General features: G+C 38.6%; 1 protein-coding gene across 1 annotated transcript; it reads right to left on the reverse strand.

The window, feature by feature from the left end:
• Positions 1-611: 611 nt before the first annotated feature.
• Positions 612-23,140, reverse strand: IL6ST (interleukin 6 signal transducer). The gene is made up of 15 exons (XM_035309204.1): positions 23,009-23,140; positions 21,557-21,868; positions 19,671-19,803; positions 18,794-18,954; positions 18,295-18,446; positions 18,050-18,209; positions 15,325-15,407; positions 13,945-14,164; positions 11,661-11,837; positions 10,880-10,981; positions 10,182-10,328; positions 9,401-9,541; positions 8,373-8,469; positions 6,973-7,054; positions 612-6,199 (listed from the first exon to the last, which is right to left on the reverse strand). Exons 1-15 carry the CDS (start codon positions 23,073-23,075, stop codon positions 5,474-5,476), a joined length of 2,760 nt encoding a protein of 919 aa, XP_035165095.1. The 5' UTR covers positions 23,076-23,140; the 3' UTR covers positions 612-5,473.
• Positions 23,141-24,502: the final 1,362 nt, after the last annotated feature.

Below are 24,502 nucleotides of genomic sequence, written 5' to 3' on the forward strand. Positions count from 1 at the left end.
GCCTTGCTGACCAGTCTCTGAAGATCCCCCCATGCTTTCTTCAGAACAGAGACGTAGGCCCCCGAAGGCCTGTGAGAGTCCTCCACCCTTAAGAAACAATCAAAGCCAGGTGAGACCAAGGGTAACGCTGGAGGTAGCCGCATCTTTTCTGGAAAGAAGTCTGTGCAAACAGATGGCATTACACCCTGCTCCTCCGGTAAGGTTACTGGGAATAGGATTTTTTTTGGACACCTCTTCCCAGTTTCATCGCGGCTGCCTGTAGTGCCAGTAGGACATCTGCAGAGCGCAGAGCCACCACCAGACACAGCCACCACTTCCAAGCAGCGCTGGGCAGCGCGAGGCCCAGGAATGAAGAAAATGGTCACAGCTTTGGGAATTGGTCCCTGGGACCCACCTGGCCACTGCAGCTTCAGCCAGTTGCACCCACAAGAGCGATTAAAAGGGGAGGACGAGCCATTGCTCACCTGCCATGTGAAATCCCGAGTACCCGGACAGGTATGCCGCAGTCACCTCTCTCTGGGAATTTCTCCATTCCTGGCCTACGAGGTAGTGCCCCAGCTCTGTGGTCACTGAAGTTATTGTAACAAAAACATCCACTCCGACACACAAAGTAAGTATGGAATTTTTTCTTCTCTTTTTGTATATTGTGTAGTAGACAAATGCAACATTCAGGCTCAGCTGGGTAACAAAGAGGAAGACATTCAAAACTTACAGTAAAAAGTAAACTGTATAAAGCAGAGTTTATATGACAATAAACATGCAGCTTGCAAAAGAATGAAGATCGTGTACTGGTATTAAAACACATTTCCATATAGAGACAGCTTATGCAGCAATTTGCAGATTTAACCTCTGGCTGAAGTATGCAAGCCCTTCAAAGCAGGCATACAAATCACCAGTAGCTTAGTCAGCCATAGTTACTTTAAGTACATAATAAAACTTGATTTTATGTTTACATTCACTAGGCATTCAATTCAGCATCAAGGCACTTTCCTTGTTGTATGTCCCCATTTCCCATGACTACACTTACCTAGGTGCATGTATTGGCACAGTAACGCTTGCTGACGAGTAGCCTTGGTTATGAGCTCTGTGACTCCTCTCCCCGAATAAAAAGCAGTTGGCTACCAGACAACCCGTCACCGTATCAGAACGCCAGGCTGTACGTGATGCCGCGAGCAGGTCTGCTTTATGAGTAAGCCACACGCAGCAAGGGGAGCGGATCGGTCAGCGCACGTGCTTTGCTACGAGGAGCAGTGATGGGTGTTACTGCAGCGAGGGCGCATCCACCACCACGGCAGACCACCACGTGGGAGGAAGCCGAGCTTCCCAGCAGCCCACGGACGGCGTGCCACATGCTTGTGTTCCATCTGTTGTTAGAGAAGTGTGCTTCTGCGCGAGTAGCAGCGACTTTATTGCCTGTCTCCACTGCTAAGGTTGTCTTTGCAAATAAACGCAATGCTTGACCAAGGTCTGCGTGCTGTGAGGTATTTATTGCCTGTTCTTGCTCTGCACTAAAAGCAAGGTGGGGGGAGAGGATGACGATTGAGATCTGCCCCTTAGTCACTAATCTGTAACAAATCATGTGGCCTTAAATGCATCCTTGTGCATTTGAGTCAGTGCTGCTTTCATTTTTAGGAATGGCTCAGATTGCACAACTAGTACAAAGGGAACAACAGAGAAAGCAAACACATGCATCCGAACTGGTACTTTCATTTCTAACAAAGAGAGAGAGGAAGGGGAACTGGTGAATCAGCTGCAGGATATTTTGTTCTACACTTGTCCAGACTTTTGAATTCCCTACCTTACTGCTGTCTTCTGGACCACAAGCTGAAGCTGGCTGCAATTACAAACTGGCTGTTTCATAACAAGAGGCTCAACACTTTTGTTTGTTATTAAACTGTTTCTGAATAACATTAAAAACAACTGTTGGAATTTAAAATGGCTACATGTGTCCATCCTAGCAATGAGATGGGCATTTATTAGAGGAGCAATGATGCTTTGTGATCCAGCCATCAAGTGAACTTGTTAACGTACTTAAAAGAATGCATCAAATGGCAGAAATTACAATCTAAAGCATGTGTGTCCTGGAGCAAGGCTGACTGTAAGAGTTCTGAGTCTCTCTGGAGTTTCAGATAACTGTGTCCTAGTTATTCAAGACCTGGTGTTAATTAAATAAGTTTGATTACTAAAGTTAAACCAGAACAATGACTCCTAAATGCTAGTGTAAGTTTTAACCATCTGCTGGTGCTCACAGTTTGCAGTCAAAGCTGAAACTGCAAAACCCATGGCAGGCAATGGGGCTTTTCTAGCCACCACGAAGTGGCACGAGCCCTCGTGTGCTAACTCTCCCCTCTTCCTGGGGAGGCAGAAGGGGAGCCAAGGTTGCTCCTGGATCCACACAGCCCCAGAACCAACCCCCTCTTCTAACAGCACTACAGAAATAAATAAATATGCTTTTCTCGTGAACGGAGAAGTTAATTAGCCTTGCACTTAAAAGCATCTTCAAGTGTGAAGAAAAATACTAGCCACCCCTTTCAGCTAGAGAGCCAACAAGCTTTTCACAACTAGCCTCCCACACCCTGCTGCAAAATTCCAGTCCAGGTAATCAAAATGGGTATGAAAGCATCAATAGTAGAGCATAATTTTATTTTGCTAATGCCTTTATTTTGTAAAGTGCACCACAGTTACTGGGGGATGGGGGTAATTATGATATTAGGGCCAAGTCCACAATATTTCAGTGGATTACTAAAATGTATTACATTACATACACTAAAACCTGTGTGCAGCTAGATTGTTGTGATGCAAAGTACAAAATCAAGTTAAATGCTGAACGCTGTACAGCGCAGCATTTTGGCACAGAGGTTTATGAACAAGGTGTAAGCCTGTTACTTAGATTTACTGTGGCTTCCATAAGCTGCTCACCCACAAGCATCCCCTGCTTAGTCTTTACTATTTTAACCCTAGCTACAAGCACAAGATGGAAAGACAGAACAAATATATATGCCAGATAAAAGTCTTCCCAGTATATACTCTTGCACAATTCTGTGACTTTATTACCACTGATCCATAAACAATGAAGAAAGTAAAAGTCCAGAAGTGACAGGACAAAGCTCTTGTTAGCACAGATCCCCTAAAAAAAGGTGAAATCTCTTCAAAGCTGAACTTTGGAAATGGTTCATGATTAACAGCAGCTGAGAACAAAATGCCTTCCCTTTACAAAACAGAAAGGAGAATAGTAACTTTAACTGAAGTTGTCCCTCAGACATGACATATGCTACCAAAATTATTATTACTGAATCAGAAATAAAAGATTATCAGCTTTTTTTTTAAAAAAACAAAACATCCAGGATTTTGAAGCAATGTTCAAGCTCAGCAGCCAGATTGTGGCCAGAAGCTTGTGATCCATACTATTTCATCAATTAGCAGAGGGTGGATTAGACAGCATGTGGCCAGCAGGGCAGTTTTAATAGGCAAGCACACTGCTCACCAGAAACTTTCCCTTTTACTTGTGGTTTCCACAGTCGCTATGAAGTTTGCATAGAGAAAACACACCCATCCCCCAGTAAGCTCACTGCTGTTGTTTTCTAAGAGGAATGTGTTCTGACAACGGAAAGCTCCTTTGACCTCTGAAAAAACAGATGTCCTCTATCGTCTGGTGACAATGTAGTTTTCATTATGCCCTTGCTGTCTGTGGGGGAAGTTGAAGGTGCCAAAGGAAAGATAGAAAGGGGTCTGGTTTGAAAAAAGGTATAGTTACAGTAACCTGCAACATAGCATTTTAGTTTTAAAAAGTGCCCAGATATGAAAAATACTGTTAGGAGAAAGGAACTGCAGAACACTGAATAAGAGAGTAAAGATTCAGCATTTTCCTTTCATTTTGTTTTGAACAGTCCAGACTTCAAACAGTAATCTTGAGTTTACTCTAGCACTGAGTTTCTCCATATCAGAAGCAAAAGACACATGAAAATTATACTTATACCTGTCCTTCAAGGGCCATTACCAAGTGCTTTGCACAAAAGCAGCACCACACCTCACAAAAAGTTTCAGGAGGTCTCAGTTCTTTTGCTGAAGGAGAAATAAAACCCTTGTTTTATTCTCACAACACAGCATGTAGTGTTTTGAATCAAGGTTTTATTAGTGTCAGATTAGAAAAGCTGACTAGGCTGAGTCAAGGTAAAAAAAAAAATAAATCTGCAATGTTGTAAGATTTCATCACTTGGGAAGAGGTTAATTTTAATGCAATTATATGTACCTTCTAAATAAAATACAGAAGAGAAGTGAGACATAAGAAAAAAAGAACTTTAGCCACCACAAACATTGTGGCTCATGCTAGATAATAGATACATATATTCATGAACTTGAAAGTTCAGGGTATAGTTTTTTTTCTTTTTCTTTTTTTTTTTTCCCTGAGCACTTCAATGACTTCAATGCTTCTTTTTACTATGTTAAGTTTCAAGGAGGTCCTGTGGTGTTAACAGTAAAGTTATAGCACACTAGTCATTGTAGTCATTCAGGAAGATCCCCTGACATCCCCTTTCTCCTAAGTAGTTATAAAAACTTTGAAAAGTTTTAGCTCATTACTTGCCTCTCAAGCTAGGCACTGCAAAGGTGCACTTATTATATACAAAGGCTATTAATATGACCAAAGAGGTGTGGTATAATCAGACAGTGTTTTGGGTACAAAAGCTTTAAATAAGTAATTATCTGTGTTTTCATCCAGATTTAACTTTTAAACATGAAGACTGAATTGCTGTGCATCAAGTTGCAAGGCACATTCTTAGGCCAAATTATTGTATAGTTCATGTGCACACATCTAAATATATGCATAATATCAATTATTACAGTAACACTCAGTCAAGCAATAAGGGCATTTTGTTACTTGCAAACCACCAAAAGTTCTATGCAATTATTAAATGTGGATGCATGATTTGCACACTGAGTCTGACAAGCTGGAAACTGTGACACTGGGCCACATCAAAATTCAGAGTCAAATCAAGCTACTGAAAAGTGTATGACATAGCATTTTTCCCCACATTGGAATACTAAACTTCAGTCTCATTTAAGTACAAATATGCTCCAAACAACCAAAGCTGGCTTTTTAGGCTTGTACACTGTTGCAAATCAACGTATTTCTTCTAGGAGGTCTGTTGGCCAATGTGATTAACTAAAACTTGCTGTTTTCAATCATGTGTAAATTTGAAGTGACAAGACACAAAAAGCACTGTAGCACAAGGGCTTGTTCAGCTATTCAGACAAATATGATTTCATGTAGTGCATAAAAGTAAGTCTCCAGAAGGTCTGGAATGCAAGTTTTCCACAGAAACACAGTCCTTACTGTATTTTGTCAAATTATTCTTCACCTAATTTTAATATTTCTATCTGCATTCAGATAAAAATACCTAGCTTAATTCATCAGAAACACAGGAAGAAGTGTGAACAGGCACTAATGAAGGCCTAATACAGCCAGTCTCTTCTCTCACTGAGGCATATAACCCCCTTGTCTCACAGTCTGTGGGAGATAACTTTTTGGCATTTCATCAACTGATGGTAGGTTTCCTTCTACTGTTTCGTATCTCACAGTTTGTCCTTCAGTACTTGTCTGTAAAACATCTGACAGAGCAGCTTCCTGGGTACTTTTCTCTAGACCAAGACCCAAAGGCTCTGAACTCTGCCCTGAGATCTGCAATTGTGCAAATCCAGCAAGATCCTCCTCATTAGCAGGAATAATCTGCTTTGCTATTTCAAAGCAAGGCCTGTCAGTGTTGTTTTCATCCTGACCACAATTTTGCTTAAAATACTGCTGCCTCTGTGTTGTACTGTCACTCCCTCCACCATGATCCTCTGATCTCTCTTCTGAATCTAGCAGTGGCTGAGTAGATTCAGACCTTGAGAAGACTTGCACAGGTGTTTGGTCTCTGTAGCCATTGAGCACTACTGTTGAATACTGTACAGTGCTTGAAGTGTTTTGTGTAGTTTCACCTTCGTCGCTGTCAGAGACGCTTTGCCTAGGAGAAGACATACATGAGGATCCTCCAATACCACTGCTGTGCCCTTCTGAAGTACTTTTTTCCTTTTTAAGCAAATCAAAAGGCTTTAGATCTTGTTCTGAAAAAGACTTCTTGTCATCAGCTTCTATTTCTACGACGCTTACATCTGTAAAGCTGCCTTCTGGGTACATCTGATCTTTAGAATTAAAGTTGTGCTGAAAAAAAGAGAGGGATGTTGCCTAAGAGGAAAGTTATTTAAGATAAAAACAAAACATTAAATATCTGAATATTTGTTCTGTTAAGTTCATTGAGATTCTTCGCAGTTTGCCTCCTCATTAAGTGTGGCAATATCTCCCAAGTACGTTACAAAATAAAAGCTATAGCTTTGTTTTGCTACTAAATGTGCTCTAATTTTACTTACTCTGAAAAACTGTAAACAGAAAGCCATTCACTGTGCAGCACAGAACATTTTGTACTGAGGCCATACATATTACTCCCAACAGCATGTTCAGAGCCTAAGAGGAAGTTAGCTACAATTTATTGAACATAATTTATCCACCCCACATGGGGCATAAATTCTGCTGCCACTCACCTCATCCATCTTTAGAGCTTCCTCTCGCACACCACTTAACTGTACAAGCAAGTCACTTAAAGGTTTTACAAATCACGAACGCTATTTACTTAATATTGATTTCCTGTGAATGATTCAAACAATCAGGCCTTGACACTTCAAACTAGTAAACTGAATGTAATTTGTAGTGCTAAAGCCATCTCTGTACTGTGAGTTTATGCCCAAGAACTATGTGTTTCTAACACTGTAATTGATACAATAAAGTCTTCTAGCTGTACCATACTGTCATGAAATTTAATATCCAGTCTTTCTTCCCCCCTGAAATCTGTGTGTTTGAGAAGGGAGAAGACTCCCTCTGTTAGTTCATTAGAGACCTTACGGATTAGGAAAATAAAGATGCTGAAAGGCGAGTATTACCTTAGCTGGAACTTGAGGTGACCACTGAGCAATGTTGCTCTTGGATGGATCAGGGACATTAGGCCAAATATGCTTTTTAATTCTGCAGAGGATTAAAAACAAGATTACAAGATGCACTTCCCAAATTCCTACATTGATAAGTTTTGCATAATCCAGGACACCAGGCCCTTACACAGAAGCTTTGCAAGAGTGTATTTTCCAACAGAAGTACTTCCTGCCCTTCCGTGTGTCTTTGTAAGAAGCTGTATCACTGAGAAAAACAAGGCACTGCACTTGCAGCTCTCCCAAACAATGTAGCCATAAAACATGGCAAACAAACAAATGGTAATAGGTAGTAAGGGATTTTCAAATTCACAGCACTCTAGAAGCTACAGAGCAATTAGGTAGAAACTATGATCTACGTCAGTATAAAAATACACTTGCTGCTTTGAAATTACTATGAATATCACAGCAAAGTTTAGAATTTAAAATAAAGTGGAAGTATTTAAACAAAGAGCTTGGTTGGTCTTTTGTAGTCCTGAACAATTTAATTCAAACGCAGTAACTGCTAATTAAGAGTTTAGCAATTTCTGTAGATGAAAGTAAACTTAGAGTATTTTAAGTTGATACATCTACTCTGCTCTATACTCCACAGGCTCCAAGAACAGATTCTCCATAGGATGAGTCAGGGCATGTTGCAAGATGGACTTCAACAGAAGCCCATTAAAACCCGATCTTAGAAGCAGCAGGGAGGTCAGAAGGAACAGGGCAAAAAGTGCTCTTTTTAACCAGAAAGAAAAGGTAGTTGACTGGGGACAGGTAAAAGGTGCTACTCTTTGCCAGGGAAAACACTTCAGCAATAAGCTCTCAGCTAAAGCCACAGACAAGAGCCCTGGGGCAGGAGGAGCAGGAGAAAGACAGGATGTTTTTCCACAGATAGTAAATAGAAACCAAGTATGACTGAAGTTATGCAAGGCAGAAAAATAAAATATCTACCAATTATTTATTTGCTGCAGTGCTTAGTTTGCTAACACCATAACTGAACAGCTCAAATACAAAACATTCTTCTGTCATCTTCACAAGATGACAACCATCCTTCTCCTCTAGTAAGATGACTCAGAAAAGAGACAGTATACCCCCACCAAAACCTAACAAATTTAATCCTAACCAAGACTAGCAAGAAATTTCCTTGCAGGATCGATCCATAGGACATTAAGTCCCAGTGCTAATCATTAACAGAAGGAATTAAATCAGTATCAAAAAAGCCCCTGATTTGTAAGAAAACAAGTATATTTATTATCAATGCATATGTGTTTTGCTTTTCCAATCTAACTGTAGAACATTTACTTAATGATTATTGCCAGGTCTCATGTTATGCCAAAAAATACTACGAGCAGGAGAGAAACTTCATTTATACTTACAAGTCACGTTTGTTGAAGCAGAACAGTACTCCAAGGAGTACAATCAACAGGAACGCTAGGCACACAGGTACAACTATAGCTTCAATTTCTCCTCTCCCTGAAGAAAACAAAGAAAAGTTATAGCCCTCTGGTATTTAAGGAACTCAGCAGCAGCATACATTCCCACAGATACACGAAGAATCTGAAACTGAACACACGCAGCTTAAGATCCACCTTCAAAAGAACTTTTTCACTATGTGAAAATAGTTTGTTGGTAAACAAACTCTCTTCAAACAATCTAATGCCTTGTATCAGTAAGAACTGCAGATTGCTTTGGAAGCCGTAAATAATTTTTTTTTTTATTTAGGCAGATACGACACTGAAATGAAGGCATTTGTGGTCCAGGTGTTTCAGTGTCCTGCCAGATGCCACAACAACATCACAGCCAAATGACTAATATAAGCAAAGTCACTAGTTGTCTGCCCGTTTGTTCTGTAGATGAAAATATCCTCTGCCCACAAACACTTAAAAGCTGTAGTATTGGTATGCATTCCTTCCCAAAGGATATGAGCATTTAAAGTAAACCTTACAGAATACTTATGGAACATATAGGAAAAAGATAACTGAAGTAGTGCTTTCCACAGCAAAATTCAGTTAATATTGCTACTTTTACTGTTACAAACAGGAAGCTCTCTAAAGCCGTACACTCAAATTTAACTCTTTGTAGATCTTCATTGCACAGGAAACACATCCCAAGCCAGCATGTTTGCCAACATGGAAACAATTCAGGAAACGTGCAGAGGATAGTTAGTATCCCTTGTTCTCTATACAATCAAGAAGAATCATGGCTGAAAAACCTGGACAAATACCTCTTGGTGCTTGAGACAGACTACCTGAATACTGTGTCATGCTGTGAGTATAAGAGCGTAACAGATGCTTTTTCTTTTAAAATAATGTCACCGCCCCCTACTATCAGATCCTAAATGGAGCCTTGCTACACTGTTGCAACATTACTTCCTACTTCTATTAGTTTTGCCACACTTCCTTACCAAATTTCTGTGTAGTAAATGTAAAATCGGGACCACTCCTGCCTCCTTCATCTGTGTATGCCATCATCCGCACCGTATATAGCGTGTCACTGGTTAGAGAAGAGAGGGTATACTCTGTCTTGGAAGGATCCACTGACACAGCTGAAGGAAGGAAAGAGACAGTAGTTTTCTGTAGTAACTTATTAATGCTACCGTGTTTGTGGAGAACTAAGACATCACATCTTAAGTACAAAATGGTTTGAGAAGTATGAGTGGCTGCATGGAAAATACAGACATAGCAAGACTACAAACTTGTATAAGGAATGCTGAGATTCACTTGTTTCTGTTCAAGTACTTGAATTAATTTAGTCTCTAGATGAAAGTTCGTGTGTGGATTTACTGTTTTTCAAGAAGTAGCTACAAACTAAACTGATAGTAAAAACAGAGGCTTAAAGATCTCTAATAGACAAGATATACAGCTAGCTAGAAAACACTAGTTAATAACTCAGAGTGTCATGGTTAACTAGAAATGACAAGTAGGATAAGCATAAGTAACTTGCCCTACTAGCTTAAGCAGAAACCAGACTCAGTACCCTGTAACACAGACTGAACTTTCTTAATTCTTTATTTGGGAATTTCCTTTTCACAATATAGGAGAACAATGTATCAGGTATCAGCTTTATATCAAAGTAAAACTGTCAAACACACTTTAGTCTGTATCTTGTTTTTTCAGGAATGTATGTTAGAAAGGAAAAAGATCGAGTACTTCAATGCCACAAAGTACGTCTCTGTTTTCTGTTACCTGTTTCATTTCCATCAATAGTTTTGTAAAATATTGTGTAACTTCTGATAAATCCATTTTGCTCATCCACAGTGAGATGGTTCCATGTCAAAACAGCTTCAGCTTTTCCTACTTTTTTTGTCTGAACAGTTGGTCCTTTTGAAGGACCTGTAGTGGGAGACGAAGATTAGTTTCTGTTGAGGACTCTCACATACACAGAAGCAGTGTGTTGATGAGCACTGAACTGTCATTTCATAAAAACTTCAGTGGAACAGCTGGACTAACTCATCTAACAAAATTTTCAGACAATACAGCAACTTTAAAAGAGAAATTGCTAGAAAAATATATGAAAAATGGTAATCAGCAGATCAGATCACATGAAATCTTCAAGTGAAGCTAATTAGTGTCACCTTCATATTTGAAATCTAAAATAAATCAGCGTAGAAATATTACCATACAAATAATGTAACAAAATCCCATGCCAAATTATCGAATAAAAGTTGGAAAAAGGAAAAAGTCCTCTACAGGCATGTGTTTAACTACTTCAATATTGTATATTAGCAGAGCAGATGTTAATGGAAGGGACAAAACCAGCTATGTCAAATGACATTTATGTGTAGGACCACTTTTTATTATGCAGTCCACTTGAATGCAAAGCCTTCATTATTTTAGCCAAGACAGCTGCTTAATGTGCTCCAAGGTGACAGTTTTGTACTTACGATCCTGCTGAAGATAAGCCTTCACAGACTGTCCACTTCCCTGACCATCAGCATATAGAGGGTACACAGTTATCAAGTAGCACTTGAATGGTTTTATATCACCTAATAAAAGGAATTATAAAATATGTTGTTTCAAAGAATCAAATTCCTCACCATCTGTCTCATTTATTTCAGATGCAGGGTGCTGGCAGTTTTGTTAGAAGCACTTTTACACCTAATGCAGTTGATTTCCCGCCCTCCTCCCCCCCCCCAAGAGCTCATTGATGTGTTATGCCAAAAAAGGTAACAAAAGGAACAAAATGGTTCAATAAAGTAATAATCAGACTTCAAAGAAGTATTTGGCTTTTTTCCTTATTTATTTAAAATATTTGTCTGCAACAATGTACCTCAAAATTATAGATTTGAGCTACTGATAACCTGAAAAGAATCATAAAGCTGATCAAGTTTCATTGTCTGAACTGAAACATGGATGAGAGAATCTGATTTTGAAGGAACTCAGCCTCTTCAATATTTTAATACTTCCCAGGAATGAACACAAAACTCAGATAAAAACCTTGCTGTTAAATAACATGAATTTCAAAATGCAAGTTTAGTTTTATGTTTGGCAAAAATTCAGACTTCTCCATGCACTCATAATAAAGTAAGAGTAAGCCTCAGTATTATGTCAGATTCCTATCCTACACACAAAAAAAATCTAGTTAGCATAAAGATATTCATCCTTTTGAGAACATTCATTAAGTTCTTAGTGTCCTACATATTTGCAAACTTGTGAGTTAAGTACCTTTTAAGTATGTTCCTTGAATATTTCCTGGTTCATTCTGCCATTCCATGATGCAGTCTGAGCTGTTGGACAGCAGACACCATTCAATCACGTATTTAAGAACATTACTGTTGGGAGCAGTCCACCCTACCCACAGTTTGCCATCTTTAGGTAGTGTTCTAATATTCTTCACAGGAGCTGGGATGAAAGATGATAGAATAGCGTTAAGTGTTGGTATTCATAATGGTGGCTTATTTTGTCAAGTGTGGATAATTTTGATTATTGCAATGGTAACAATTTGATGGCAACTAAGAAAATGTGAAAGCCATTTTCTTAAATTTGGAAGCTTACATAGGAATTTGTATCAGAGATCCAAATTACCAAATACTAGGCTATTCAAAAACCTTAAGTGATACTACATTTAACAGAGAAGCTGCCTAAGTTGTCTGTTTCAGTGTGAAATCAAACTCAGACACTTCTAAACATTCATTCTTATCCTGAACGTGCTCATGTAGCTTACCAAGTTGTTCTGGATGCAATGCTACTGTTTAAAACATACCCTTAGCTAGCTCATCTAATAGCTTTAGAATTTGTGACTCTCACTTAGCATTTACACTAAAACCACACCTCTCAGTATACTTATTTTTGCTACCTGTCCTGATAATGTTTGGATTGTCTAAGAGGCTAGATTCATCAGATGTTGCTAATAAGGAGAAGTCAGTCTGTAGTTACTATTACTGCACAATAAGATGAACATAATAAAACAACACTATGGAAACAGTGTAAGCAGAGGAGAAAGCACCCAGGTAAGATACTGGAATTGTTGGAAGGTAACAGTGGGACAAGTGGGAGAGAAAAAATATGTCAGAAAGCAGACGGAAGAGGAACAATGACTAGAATAACGACTTGCTTCCCCCACCCTTTTATTTTTAAAAAAGGAAATTAGAATATTTGCTATACTAAGAAAAATATAGAGAATACAGTGCATAGTAGCTCAAAGAATCAAAAAGAACAGTGAAATAACACACAAAGCTTCAAATAAATACATGAATACAGAAGTCTGCATGCACCTCAACAAACAAATGGTGGCATAGTTAAAAGGAGTAAGAGTAGAGATTCATTCAACAGTGCAATTGTGTATAGCGGGTTTACATGGCAAGGTCTTGGTAGCAGGGGGCCATAGAGGTGGCTTCTGTGAGAAGGATCTAGAAGCTGCCCCATGTTAGGTAAGGGCCCCACTGCTGACCAGAGTCGAGCAAATAAGCAATGCTGTTTTGCACCTCTGTGAGAGCAAATTTGAGACAGGGAAAAAAAACGCTGTGCCACACAGCAGCTGGGAGAGTGAGAGGGGTGAGAAACTGTCTTGCAGGCACCAAGGTCAGTGAAGAAGGAGGGGGAGAGGTGCTCCAGGTGCCAGAGCAGAAGTCCCCTGCGGCCTGTGGAGAGGCCCATGGTGAAGCAGGCTGTCCCCCTGCAGCCCATGGAGCACTATGGTGGAGCAGGGTTCCACGCTGCAGCCCGTGGAGGAGACCACGGTGGAGCAGGTGGACCTGCACTGATGGAGGCTGTGGCCTGTGGAAGACCCCTGCCGGAGCAGATTCCAGGCCAGACCTGTAGGCCATGGAGAGGAGACCACGCAGGAGCAGGTGACCTGGCAGGAGCTGCTGCCTGTGGGGGACCCAGGTTGGAGCAGTTTTTTCCTGGGGGATGGAGCCCGTGGTACAGACCCGTATCTGGAGCAATTCTTGAAGAGCTGCTGCCTGTGGGAAGCCCACGCTGAATCAGTTCAGCGAGGACTGCATCCTGTGGGAGGGACCCCACAGCACAGGGGATGAGAGTGACAGAGAAGGAGCAGCAGGGAAGAAGCGCTATAGACTGACCATAACCCCCATTCCCCTGTTCCCCTGCACCACTTGGGGGGAGGAGGTGGAAGAGGGTGGATGGGGGGGAAGGTGCTTTTGGTTTCTTTCCTTTGTTTCTCACTTCTCTAGCTTGCTAGTAATAAGCAATAAATCTTACTATTTCCCTATGTTGAGTCTGTTTTGCCAGTCACAATAATTACTGCACAATATCCCTGTCCTTATCTCAACCCTTGAGCCCTTTTCATCGTATTTTCTCCCCGTTCCTCTTGGAGGAGGAGTGAGAGAGGTTGTGGTGGAGTTCAGCCACCCACCCGAGTAAAACCACCAGGAGGTGGTTTGAGTGAAAAGTGTAATTTTACAATGCTTAATTTCTTCTAAGAAAAGCCATGCAGATTCTATTATTCCATGCATTTGTAAATTAGGGACATTACTAGGACACTAACCTTTTGAATTACTTGCTGGGATAAGTAAAACTGATGGAGGGGATGCACCAACTCTGTTGTGGGCAATCACAGTCACTTCGTAAGTTCTATTTGGCAGCTTTAATGTAAGGCTGGTTGTATTAACGTTGTACTTTGATGGTGGATTGAAGGGAGGTGGTTTAGCTCTGACAGTCACTTCATACCGCAAGATTACTCCATTGGCTTCAAATGGCTCCAGTGCCTGTCAAAAACACATCTTTTATTAGCCTGATACTGAACAAAAGTGACTTAAACTTCACTGTCTTTGAAGCGTAGTTTAAAAGTCTAAGAGCAAGACAGATTATGTAGCTTAAACAGCTGCAAACATCAGAAAACTGCAAATGAGTTTAGAGTTAATTTCTATAAAAGTCTCCGGAACTATTTCTTGTTTAAATCCTCTTTTTCTTACAATCCTATGTGGTAGTCTAGCAAATGTTCTATCAAGATTGTAGACTGTGTGTGGAAGAAGCCTACACGTTGTGCAACTTCACAACACAATGACACCAAAAGAATCTCAACCCTCATAACCTGGGTTGAGCCTAAATGCAACTTAGCAAGAGCAATTCTCTTTTACTACACATGCAAAAATACTCATATCTGTATTATCTGTAACAGTATTAGTTTTCAGGGAACATAAAACTGTTTAAAAGGGTAAGCTTTAGTAACACCAGTTTTCCAATTCTAAGCTAATAGTTTCGGAGTGGCATGTGACATATGAGTTTCACCAGAAAACGATCACTATACAGGTAACTTCACCCAAGCCTTCAACAAGTAATACTTCACCAAATAATGGGAAAATAGTAAAAAAGACAGCTAGGCCAAGTGCAACAAAGTTCACAGACCAGAAGAAATCAGGAGATGGGGACTGATAACTGCATTCACTTTTTCAGCTTTGGATTTTTCAGTCAACTAGCCACATTGATCTACTGCGTGCAGACACACAGGACTGTATTTCATAAGTCTGGTCTCTGGAATGCCTCTAGGCTTAATGGATTTTGCAGCTGGAGGATTCTTGTACAGTCAGTGTCACAAACATTTTAGCATACATAAGAAATCAAAAAGAATGTTCATTTAGTTCAAGGGAGCTTCCAATTCCACAGACTCCTTAAGGACAGTGGCAAACTTGAAAGGGGATTCTGTACATTCTGCATTACAGACTTTCTGTCAATTAACTCATGGACTTTATAAGTATAAAAGAAGTACACATGTAAGTAGTTATTAAAAATTAAACTCACTTTTTGCATTACTAAGACATGTTCTATCACAGTTATCTAGGAAAGTTTGTTGCGGTAATTTTTTTCCCACTTAGACTCATGTTTTTAAAAGAATGCTGAATTTATGCAGTTTATCACATTGCTTTACCTTCCACATCAGATGCACAGTCCAAGAAGCTGGTGAAGAAGATGCATCAATGATTCGCCATATGGATGGCCCTTTAGATGGTTCTGATGAAAGAAACAATACTTAAGAGTAGAGACATTTTTTCATATCTGTTTGAATTCATCATTTGACTATCATTACCTGCATGCCTTTTTCTTTTTTGTTTTAAATACATACATAAAAATTGCTTCCTTATTTCCTTGGAAGGAAAAAATGCTTGGTATGTTAAATGGAACATCTCTGTGCAAAGATTTCCTGATGAAATGAACAAAACATCCATTCTGCTCTAATGCACAATATCAAAGTTACTGAGTACCACCATGCTGAGCAGCGGTGATAATGGGTTGAACTTGATAGCACCAAGAATGGTCAAATCTACATTGTGCAGCACAGCACTGCACTTCTTTATACTGCTGTTCTTGCTATGGTCTGTAACCCTACCCCTCAACATCAAGTCACCAAAAAAAGAAAACTGCAGAAGAGTTAATGAGGAAACTGCTGAGAAAGTTGCCGAATTTCCCAAATAGTTTATTCTAAAAAGGGTATCAGAACTACAGTACTTTTGCACAACACTAATGTTTGGTGTCAGTACTGTTAAAGATTCAAGTGGTATTCCCAATGCAATTTTCAAAATAAAATGAATTAATCTATTATTGTGCATGAAGCAAAAAAAAAGCCCAAATCTTTGCAAGGGCTTTGACCATAACAGAAAGAAAGATGATCTTAAAAATGTATTTACTTTTATAATCTTGCTAGTCTGTGTTTTCCATAGGAATTATTTTGTGTTTTTAGCATTATTCACAAAGAGGCACGGCAGTTTAACATCTAAGTAGCAATGTCAAGCCCAGAGAGTACATCTTGTCTCTTATGCTTTACAACAGAGTGGAAGAACTGGGAATTGAGGCCAGGTGAGCTCTTAATCTCGTTTGAGTATGTACCTGTGATTCATATGAAGCAGAAGCAGCTGTACATCTCACCTAATGTAGGTCACAAATGCAACATGACCTGCCTCATGTTCCTTCCCTATCATAACACCTTGGTTCTGAGACTAAAATAAGATATTGATACTTGATCACTTATGGCATTATTTTTGCAGAACAAGTCACCACAGCAGAACAGCAATGCAATCTAATAAGCAGGAAGTCCTGAAATCCTCATTGCTCTGGTTGAGATAGTAACCACAGAACACATGCCTCTTCCATCCCACGGAAAGCAGAAACAATGTCATTAGGAATTGAGAAGTGGTTAGAACATTGAAAGAATATTTTCATAATACCTTCCCCAGAGAAAATAAGTTTTGAGTAAAGCTGAAGCAATGCCATTTTTCACACAAATTCCATTTTGCTTAAATAAGTAGGTTATATCTACACTCATTCTTTTTGCTACAATATAAGAAAAACTCAAAACACTTTGTTACTGGGTGCTAGCTCTATTAGGATAAATAAGAAAGGACTTCTGACCCAGCATATTGAGCTCTAAGCACAGGGTGGTGCTTTGACAGCGAAGTCCTTTAGTGGTTTAATTCTATTTAGAGACAGATGCACTAAAACATTACACAGTACAGACTGTTTAATAAGAAGGTGCCTTGGAATACACTAAGGAGTAGATGGAATACTGCAGAAAGAAGACCACGAAGAGTGTAAGTAGGAAAGGCCAAAGCACATATTAAAAAAGAAAAAGAACAATGCTGAAGATTTGCTCTACAAAGCACTGGAAGCTGACCCTTGACTGAGGCTCTGTAACAGTTTAAGTTTTTTTTTTTAAAAAAAAACTATGGCTGTGAACTTAAAGCTCAGCCCAGTGGTTTATTATGTCCTAACCTATCTTTTGTATAGGTTGTGAAGTGATTGGTGTATATTTGTAGTTGCACACATCCTGCTCACAACTCCTTTTGCGCAACACTAAACATGATCTAAACACTGTACTCAAGAGCTGCTGCTGGTAAAGAGTATTCCTCATTAAGTCATGATAGCAGCAATTCGGTGTTCACTTCTTTTTTGCGAAGGGAAGGTATACCTTAAGTCCACATCTGTAACATGAGAAACCCAATGACCATCATCAATAATTTTTATGACTATGTATAGACAAAGTAAAACCATTTTCCACACAGGCTCAGTCTTGTGAAAAGTCAGTGATTTATATATATATGGTGTTTTCTCACTACCTCCCCTATTAATGGATGAGCAGTGACACTCTTAGAAACAGGGGGCAGAATATTGTAAACCTATGGTTGCAAGACATTAGAAAACCAGTCTGTAAGTAATAATGTGACAAGCAAGAAAGCATTGAAGATATGGAATGTCTCAGGAAAAGTAAGACTAAACAAGACTGTTTTACTAAGATGCTTCAGTGAAGCTTCAGTGAAGCAGAGACTGTACTTCCATATGCATATTTTTTCAGGTCAGTGCTTTAAGGAAAAATCTCTAGATCATACCTAGTGATGTTGTTTCGCCTAATACTTTGATTGCCTCCTAAACCCTGCATTGTTTAAAAACTAAGGCACTCTTTGCCTACTGAAAGCTTTCTTTAAAAACTAAGGCACTCTTTGCCTACTGAAAGCTTTCATACCTATAGGATAGCTTCTGCTTCAGTCAGATGTATAATCAAGCAGTTCAAATGATGATGCACTGTTTCAGTTGGCTATTGTCAAACTGCTCAGCATGCAGGCATTCTGGAAGTCTGGGACCAACTTTCATACATTACTTACTATCTTCAGTTGTGACTCCTGTTTTTTCTTCACTCCAGTCACTCCAATAGCCCATTCCATCTTCCTTCATGCATCGAATTGAAAAGACATACTCTGTGTAAGGTCTGAGGCCTTGAACACTGAATGAAGTTCTTGGTGAAGCTGTATCCTCAGAAGGAACCTGTAAGAGAAGGAAGACTGTAGAAGCACTGATCAAAAAGTTCAGGTTATAGCAAAAGAGTGGCAGGAGATATTACTTGTGTTACCTGCATCCAGTTTGTTTCATTAATGATCCTATAGCGAATATTGAATTTCAGTTTCATCACAGCTGTTGAAATCCGGTTCTCCCAGGAAAGCTTCAGAACAGTAGGTAGTATTCCCGAGTTGACTGATAAGTTATGTGGAGACAGTGGTTTGACTAGAAGAGAAGTTAGAGCCAACTATGCAGCTGCACTGTTTTTCCATGCATCTAGCAGCTGGCACACTGTGCTGCAACACTGCCATGAAGGCCTTTCATGAGCACAAATGGCTGCTATTTCACACTTATGTCTAAAACAGACAACTTAACAATAACTTGCAGTCTGAACAGTGATCAAATCTCTCAACTTCTATAAATTTTGTCCAGCACAGTTCAAGTTCTAGTGTCAACAACACTCTGAAAATGTTAATTTTTATAGTGAAAAAAATTGCATATCAATTCAGTAATATGCACAGGAGCAGCTGTCCTATGTACTACTGAAACTGTATTAAGAGGCATATAGTTACCGATCTCAATGGGATCAAAAACAAGACGATCAGATTCATTCTTCCCAAGAGCATTTGCCACTTCTACCCAGACCTCTAGGTTAACAAAGAACTGAACATCAGAAATGGTACAGGAATTATTTGCATCTTTTGGTATGCAGTCAGGAAAGTTCTCACGTGGCCTGAATTAAAAAAGAAAAAAAAGGTAATAAAGCAGTAAGTTTGGTTTCCTTTACAGCATTTGTTTGTTTTCTAGCTACCCAAACTTTCTACTATAGTCATTACCAAAACACTTTAGAGGAACAAGAGACAGGAAGTTTGGCAGTTATTCCTGTTTCCAGAGAGGGGCAGTAATTCTGTCCACTCTATCTTAAACGACAAAAGACCATTTAAAGAGTTTGAAAATTACATCAATTTGATTTCATATGAGAAAAACCTTTGCTGACAGCTTCATATTAGAATTAGATTGAGAACAAACTAATGAGTACTTAAATACAGAGCAAACACCACCTCACAAAACCAAGTCACTGTATGTTGGTTTCTTCACTTGCTTAGAATTGGACAGAACCATGACCATAAAAATGAAAGTATTTTGGGTCCAGCCACATCATGATTAGGTGTATTGTACTCTAACCATGCTAGTCATGTATTTAAAGAATGGAAAAATTGAGATGGCTGTTACTGTAAAATAGACATAGTAATTAAATTTCAAGTCCTAGTTTTAATTACTTCGGATGTGAACCTCTTTAACTCTTCCCTCCTCCCCAAAACGGGCAGCAATGTTTCAGAAAACTGGATTTAAAAACTTCTCCAAAGTATTAAAAAAATGCAAGGAAGTTTGGTTTAGCCTACAAGCATTCTTCAAAATGATTAAAATATTCTGTAGAGAGCTACTTACCACCTGTATTTCAACTTAAAATGAGTGTCCAGGAATGTATGCCTTCCAGGGTTCCAGGTACAAGTCATAGGATATCTGAGTTTTGACACCTGATGCACAATACAACTTAAGTTCTTGGGTTTCTCTGGGGGCACTGTACAGAAGAGTTATTGATAATTGATATACACTTCTCAATTCAGTAAGAATCATGAGACATGTCCCATTACAGTAATTTCAGCAAGCATCAGAAGTACTTTTAGTTACATGAATTTTTAAATGAGGGGGACAAAAAGCACTAGGGACCATCCAGCAGCAGCAGTCAGTAAGTTTAACCAGCTGCTCTGAGAAACAGTAGGCAGTCAGTATAAGGAACAAGCCCCTGACAAAGTAAGAAACAGCACAGAAAGGTATTAGCCATTTCTCATCTACTGTACTAAACCTATTTTAACTCACATGGCGGCAGGGGGGAAAATGCTACTGAGCAGTACAGCTGCAATGGCATATACTGACTTTGTCAACAACCTGATACATGAAGCAATTGTGACAGGTCTACTCCCTCACTCCATCTATGGAAGAGGGATGGTTTAGACAAACATCTACAAGAAGGATAAGGGAACTTCATCAATACACTTCATCATGTAAGAAACTTTCGGACAGCAAGTGAACTTTTTCTTCTTAAACTCAAATCATATCATACAAAGATAGCATTGAGTTTGTTTCTAGCTTTTAGGATAATCACTATTTACATCAGTGTATTATAAAGTATCTTATTTATTTTCAAGCAGAAAATGCTATTTTAAACAGAACTACCAACTTATGAACATGTTCATAGCTTTGTTCCTGAATACCTGTACTGTTCTGAAACATGCTGCTCTCACTTGTTATAGCATTTTAATCGATAGAATGAAAACAGCAGCTGTAAATACAAGTGCACCTCAAGATTCACATGTGAATTATAACTGTAGAACAGTATCTGTACTGTCATTTAAGTTACCATAGGATATTCTACATATTCACCTTTCCATATTTGTCTGTCCCATCTTTTCTGAGAAGAAATTTACTCAACAGAAGTTGAAATATTTTTCTATGAAATTGTTTTGTAACTCATGATAGAGCCACATGAGTTCGAACGGCAAACCCAAAGCAGCTTCTTTCATATACATCAGGCAATAGTTGCAATACCTTTTACCAACATCAGGAGGCAATGTATTTCACCAGCTATTTATACTCGGGAAGGAAGGACACATTCATCATTTTATGAACTGTCCACCAATTAAACAGTAGTATATCGAGTCATTCGTATTACACCTTCTCAAGACCTCAGTCTTGTCTCAAAGAACACTTGCTCAGAATAATGCAAAAGCTATCCTGCTTGGAAAGTTTATAAATCATTAGAGGTTTTTAAGTGTTGAGTAATCCAAATAGCATGTTTCCTTCTTAAGGCAGTTCAGTTTTCATTTAGTGGTACAGATGGACTAGATATTTCTAAGTCTGCTGATGAAGAAAACAGTAATCTTATAATTCTATTATGAAACTAGGATTTATGACCTTATTGTATTTCCTTGCACAGCAGGAAGAACCAAGGGAAGTTTGATTTCTTTCCTAGGATCTTTTTCAGCTAAGTTCACATCTTCTTTAGGAAACTTAAGTCTTCTTACTTCAACATTTTTGTGTTAAACAGTCCAGAGTATTCTCTATTTTTTAGAATGTTTTACTCTGTGCATATTCACCAGCTTCAGTGACATACTATTTGACCGTATTTTTATGCAATTATGCAGGAGCTGAGGGAATGAAAAAGAACATATCAAGATGCACACACTTTTCATTGTTTTCATTCCCTTACCTGTTTCTCAAACAACTTTTTTAGTGCTTAAACCAGAATAAAGCTCAAAAAAATCAGTACTTACAGCCTAATGTAACCGTAATTCCATAAATGTTCTGCTCAATCTGTCCATCTGCTAGAATGTTGCATGTCAGAGGAGTAGTTAGCGAAGAAGTGTCATTAAATGTGACACTGGAAACTGTTCTGTTTATTTCACGGTATTGTTCTTTAGGTACCACTCTGTTTTTAATTTTCCAGATAATTTGATTAGCATATATATTGCCAAAGTCAAGACAACTCTCATTCAAAATGCATAATGCTGTGAAATTGGAACCAAGGGCCAATACAGGAGACTCTGGGATGATGTGACCACATGACTGTACAAGTCCACCTGAAACTAGAAGGAAAAAGACAATACCATCGTTTTAAAAAAGCACAATAATTGCTGGCACAAAATTACGGCACTATTGACAATATTACAAAATATGCCTAAGCAGGAAATTACTTACTTGACTGTTACAAAATTGCAGTGTGTTAGTGGATCACAAAGTACAGATTTAAGGGACAAAACCAGTGTAATATTCCCTAGGCTTTGCAAAAACATTTTATGAAGTCATTAAAGCTCAACTAACAACCAAGGGTCTTTAGAGAGAGACAACAGAGTCACAGACTGAATGTATATTTTGAAGAGGGAAGCAACTGAGGTTATTCTTGCAGTTAAATGTATTTTCTGTTGAGAAAGTTATCAAAATACTGACATGTACACCTTTGTTGTGGAAGACTAATTTTAGAAGAACCACATGCAAACAGTTAAATGCTTGAGTCATCCACTTCAGAATCTTCAGTATGTATACTATAAGAGCACTGGGGAATTAGGGCCAACTCTCCATATTTGGTAGTAATCTTTTTACAAAGGAACACCAACACAATGATTAAATTGTGATAACTGCTACCAAGGCATACAAACGTCGGCAGACTGAAATGTTGCCTGGATTTAATAGCCATACTAAACAGCTTCAGGACGATTGTTTCCTATACAAGTGAAGTTGCCCATGGCTCCACCTTGATTACAATACTAATTAATTGGAAGCTTATTGATTTAACAGCTGTTTAGTCTGACCAAGTTTGGTTTTCATTGAGGTATCATTTAGCATATGCAAGATTAAATCATAATATTGCTTCAAAGTGCTTTTTTTTAATTAAAGAAATCACACTCTAAGACCAAATTCACCACTGCAGTCTGCTACAGTGACTGGCTCTAGTGATGTCAGTGGAACCAAAGCAACCTGTCACTGATCAAAGTCAGCTTCACTAGCTCTGTACAGTTCTGTAGGAATGGAAGCAGAGGTTAGTACTGGTTTAACACTGCATTACCCTACCATAAGATCAACAACATAGTGTGGGTCTCTGAATTGTACTATACCTTGTTTTATGCCCCACACCTGCAACAGTTATCTAGACAAAAAGCAGGTATGTACCTCAAGCATCCAGTTAAAGACTTTCTGCAAGTCTCTCATGTGATTGACAGAAGCCTTACCTCCAAGGGAACAAATATTCCAAAACAAGTATAAGCAACGGGCCACCCAGTTCCACCCAGAAAACATGCTGCACAGAATTCCTGTAATAGACAAAGATTTTTTTTTCCATTTTAGCTAGTAGTCTTCACTTCAGATCACTACCAGATCCAAATTTCTATTTGTTCTACGACAAGTTCCCAGGTATGCTATTTTTCCCCTGACAATCTCTTTTCACTCTGGAAAAAGAATGGACATTTTTTTTTCCTTTTAACCTACAGCTATAACAAATTCCAATGTCTGTTTAAGACAAATGACATAGTTGAAAGCCTCTTAAGATACAAATTTAAGAAACGCATCAACTCAAGTTTTTCATGTCATATATGAAAACAAAACTCACTGGTATTTCTGTAAAAAAAAATAGCAATTAAAACAGAGTGTAACACCATTATTTGGGTTTTAAAAGAGTTCTAAGAATTTGTTTATGATTATCATACTACCTCACTTTTAGAGGCACCAATATAAGCACCTTATGTAAGGTTCAGAAAAGACATTTTAAAATCTCTTAACTTTAAAATTTTCTCAAATTTTAAAGAAAATTTTAAAACAGAATTTACCGTTACAAGACAAAAAAGAAACTGCAGCTTATGACAAAAAACACTCCTTGGTTTTGACTGCATGTAGCTTATTCTATAATGATGACGAAGATGCAAAGCACATTTCATACAGGTCACGCTAAGATTAGATTGGATAAGTCATTTAAGCACCAATGTATCAATATCAAGCTAGAATCACATTCCTTAGGTATTAGCATATCTAACCTTTTTGACTTGAAAATGAAGGTAAATAATATAAAGAAAATTGATTTTCACAGGAATCCTAAACCAACAACCCAACAAATGCAAATCTCAAAACTTTACAGCAGTGTCTTTTTAGGGCTCACCAGCATAGGTGTTTTTCAGTTTGGACTAAACAGCTAGAGGCTTTTAGTAGAATTTTTCTTGCATCCATACTTCAGAGTTCATTACTCAAAGCCCACCAAAATTTACTACAGAAAAATTCTATACTAGTAATATTGCTGATTAGAAGACTCTGCAATTAGGTTAACAAGCACTTACAACTGTCATTAGAGATTTATTTACTAAATAACAGTACTGTTATCTATAATCAGACTTTGTTTCAATGAATTAATTTCATATTTTTTTTTTAATCATATGCTCTTACTGGACTGGGTGTGACAACCAGTGTGCACTAAGTCAAATGGTCTGAATTTTTGGGTTGCCAGGAGTTGGACTCGATGATACTTGTGGGTCCCTTCCAACTCGGGATATCCCATGATGGTTTAAGGTCAATACAGCTTTAGATAAATTAATTGCAAGCATACAGTAAGAACCAAAACAATTGGCCTCTGCTCACTACAGATATAACACCTTCATATAACATTCACACATTCCTTTCTGCATCTTAAAATCCCAACTGGTTTAATAAATTTAAGTAAATCCACACAGTGAACAAGA

The sequence above is a fragment of the Oxyura jamaicensis genome, chromosome Z (genome assembly GCF_011077185.1).
Source record: "Oxyura jamaicensis isolate SHBP4307 breed ruddy duck chromosome Z, BPBGC_Ojam_1.0, whole genome shotgun sequence".
Lineage (NCBI taxonomy): Eukaryota > Metazoa > Chordata > Aves > Anseriformes > Anatidae > Oxyura > Oxyura jamaicensis.

Excerpts from the sequence above, each read along its gene's own strand:
- IL6ST (XM_035309204.1), bottom strand. The coding sequence starts at position 23,075 with ATGTTTTCTGGGTGGAACTGGGTGGCCCGTTGCTTATACTTGTTTTGG. Across the intron at positions 18,447-18,793 it reads TTTTGATCCCATTGAGATCG|TCAAACCACTGTCTCCACAT; the intron begins GTAACTATATGC and ends CTTCTCTTCTAG. Across the intron at positions 15,408-18,049 it reads AGGAGTCACAACTGAAGATA|AACCATCTAAAGGGCCATCC; the intron begins GTAAGTAATGTA and ends TTCTTTCATCAG.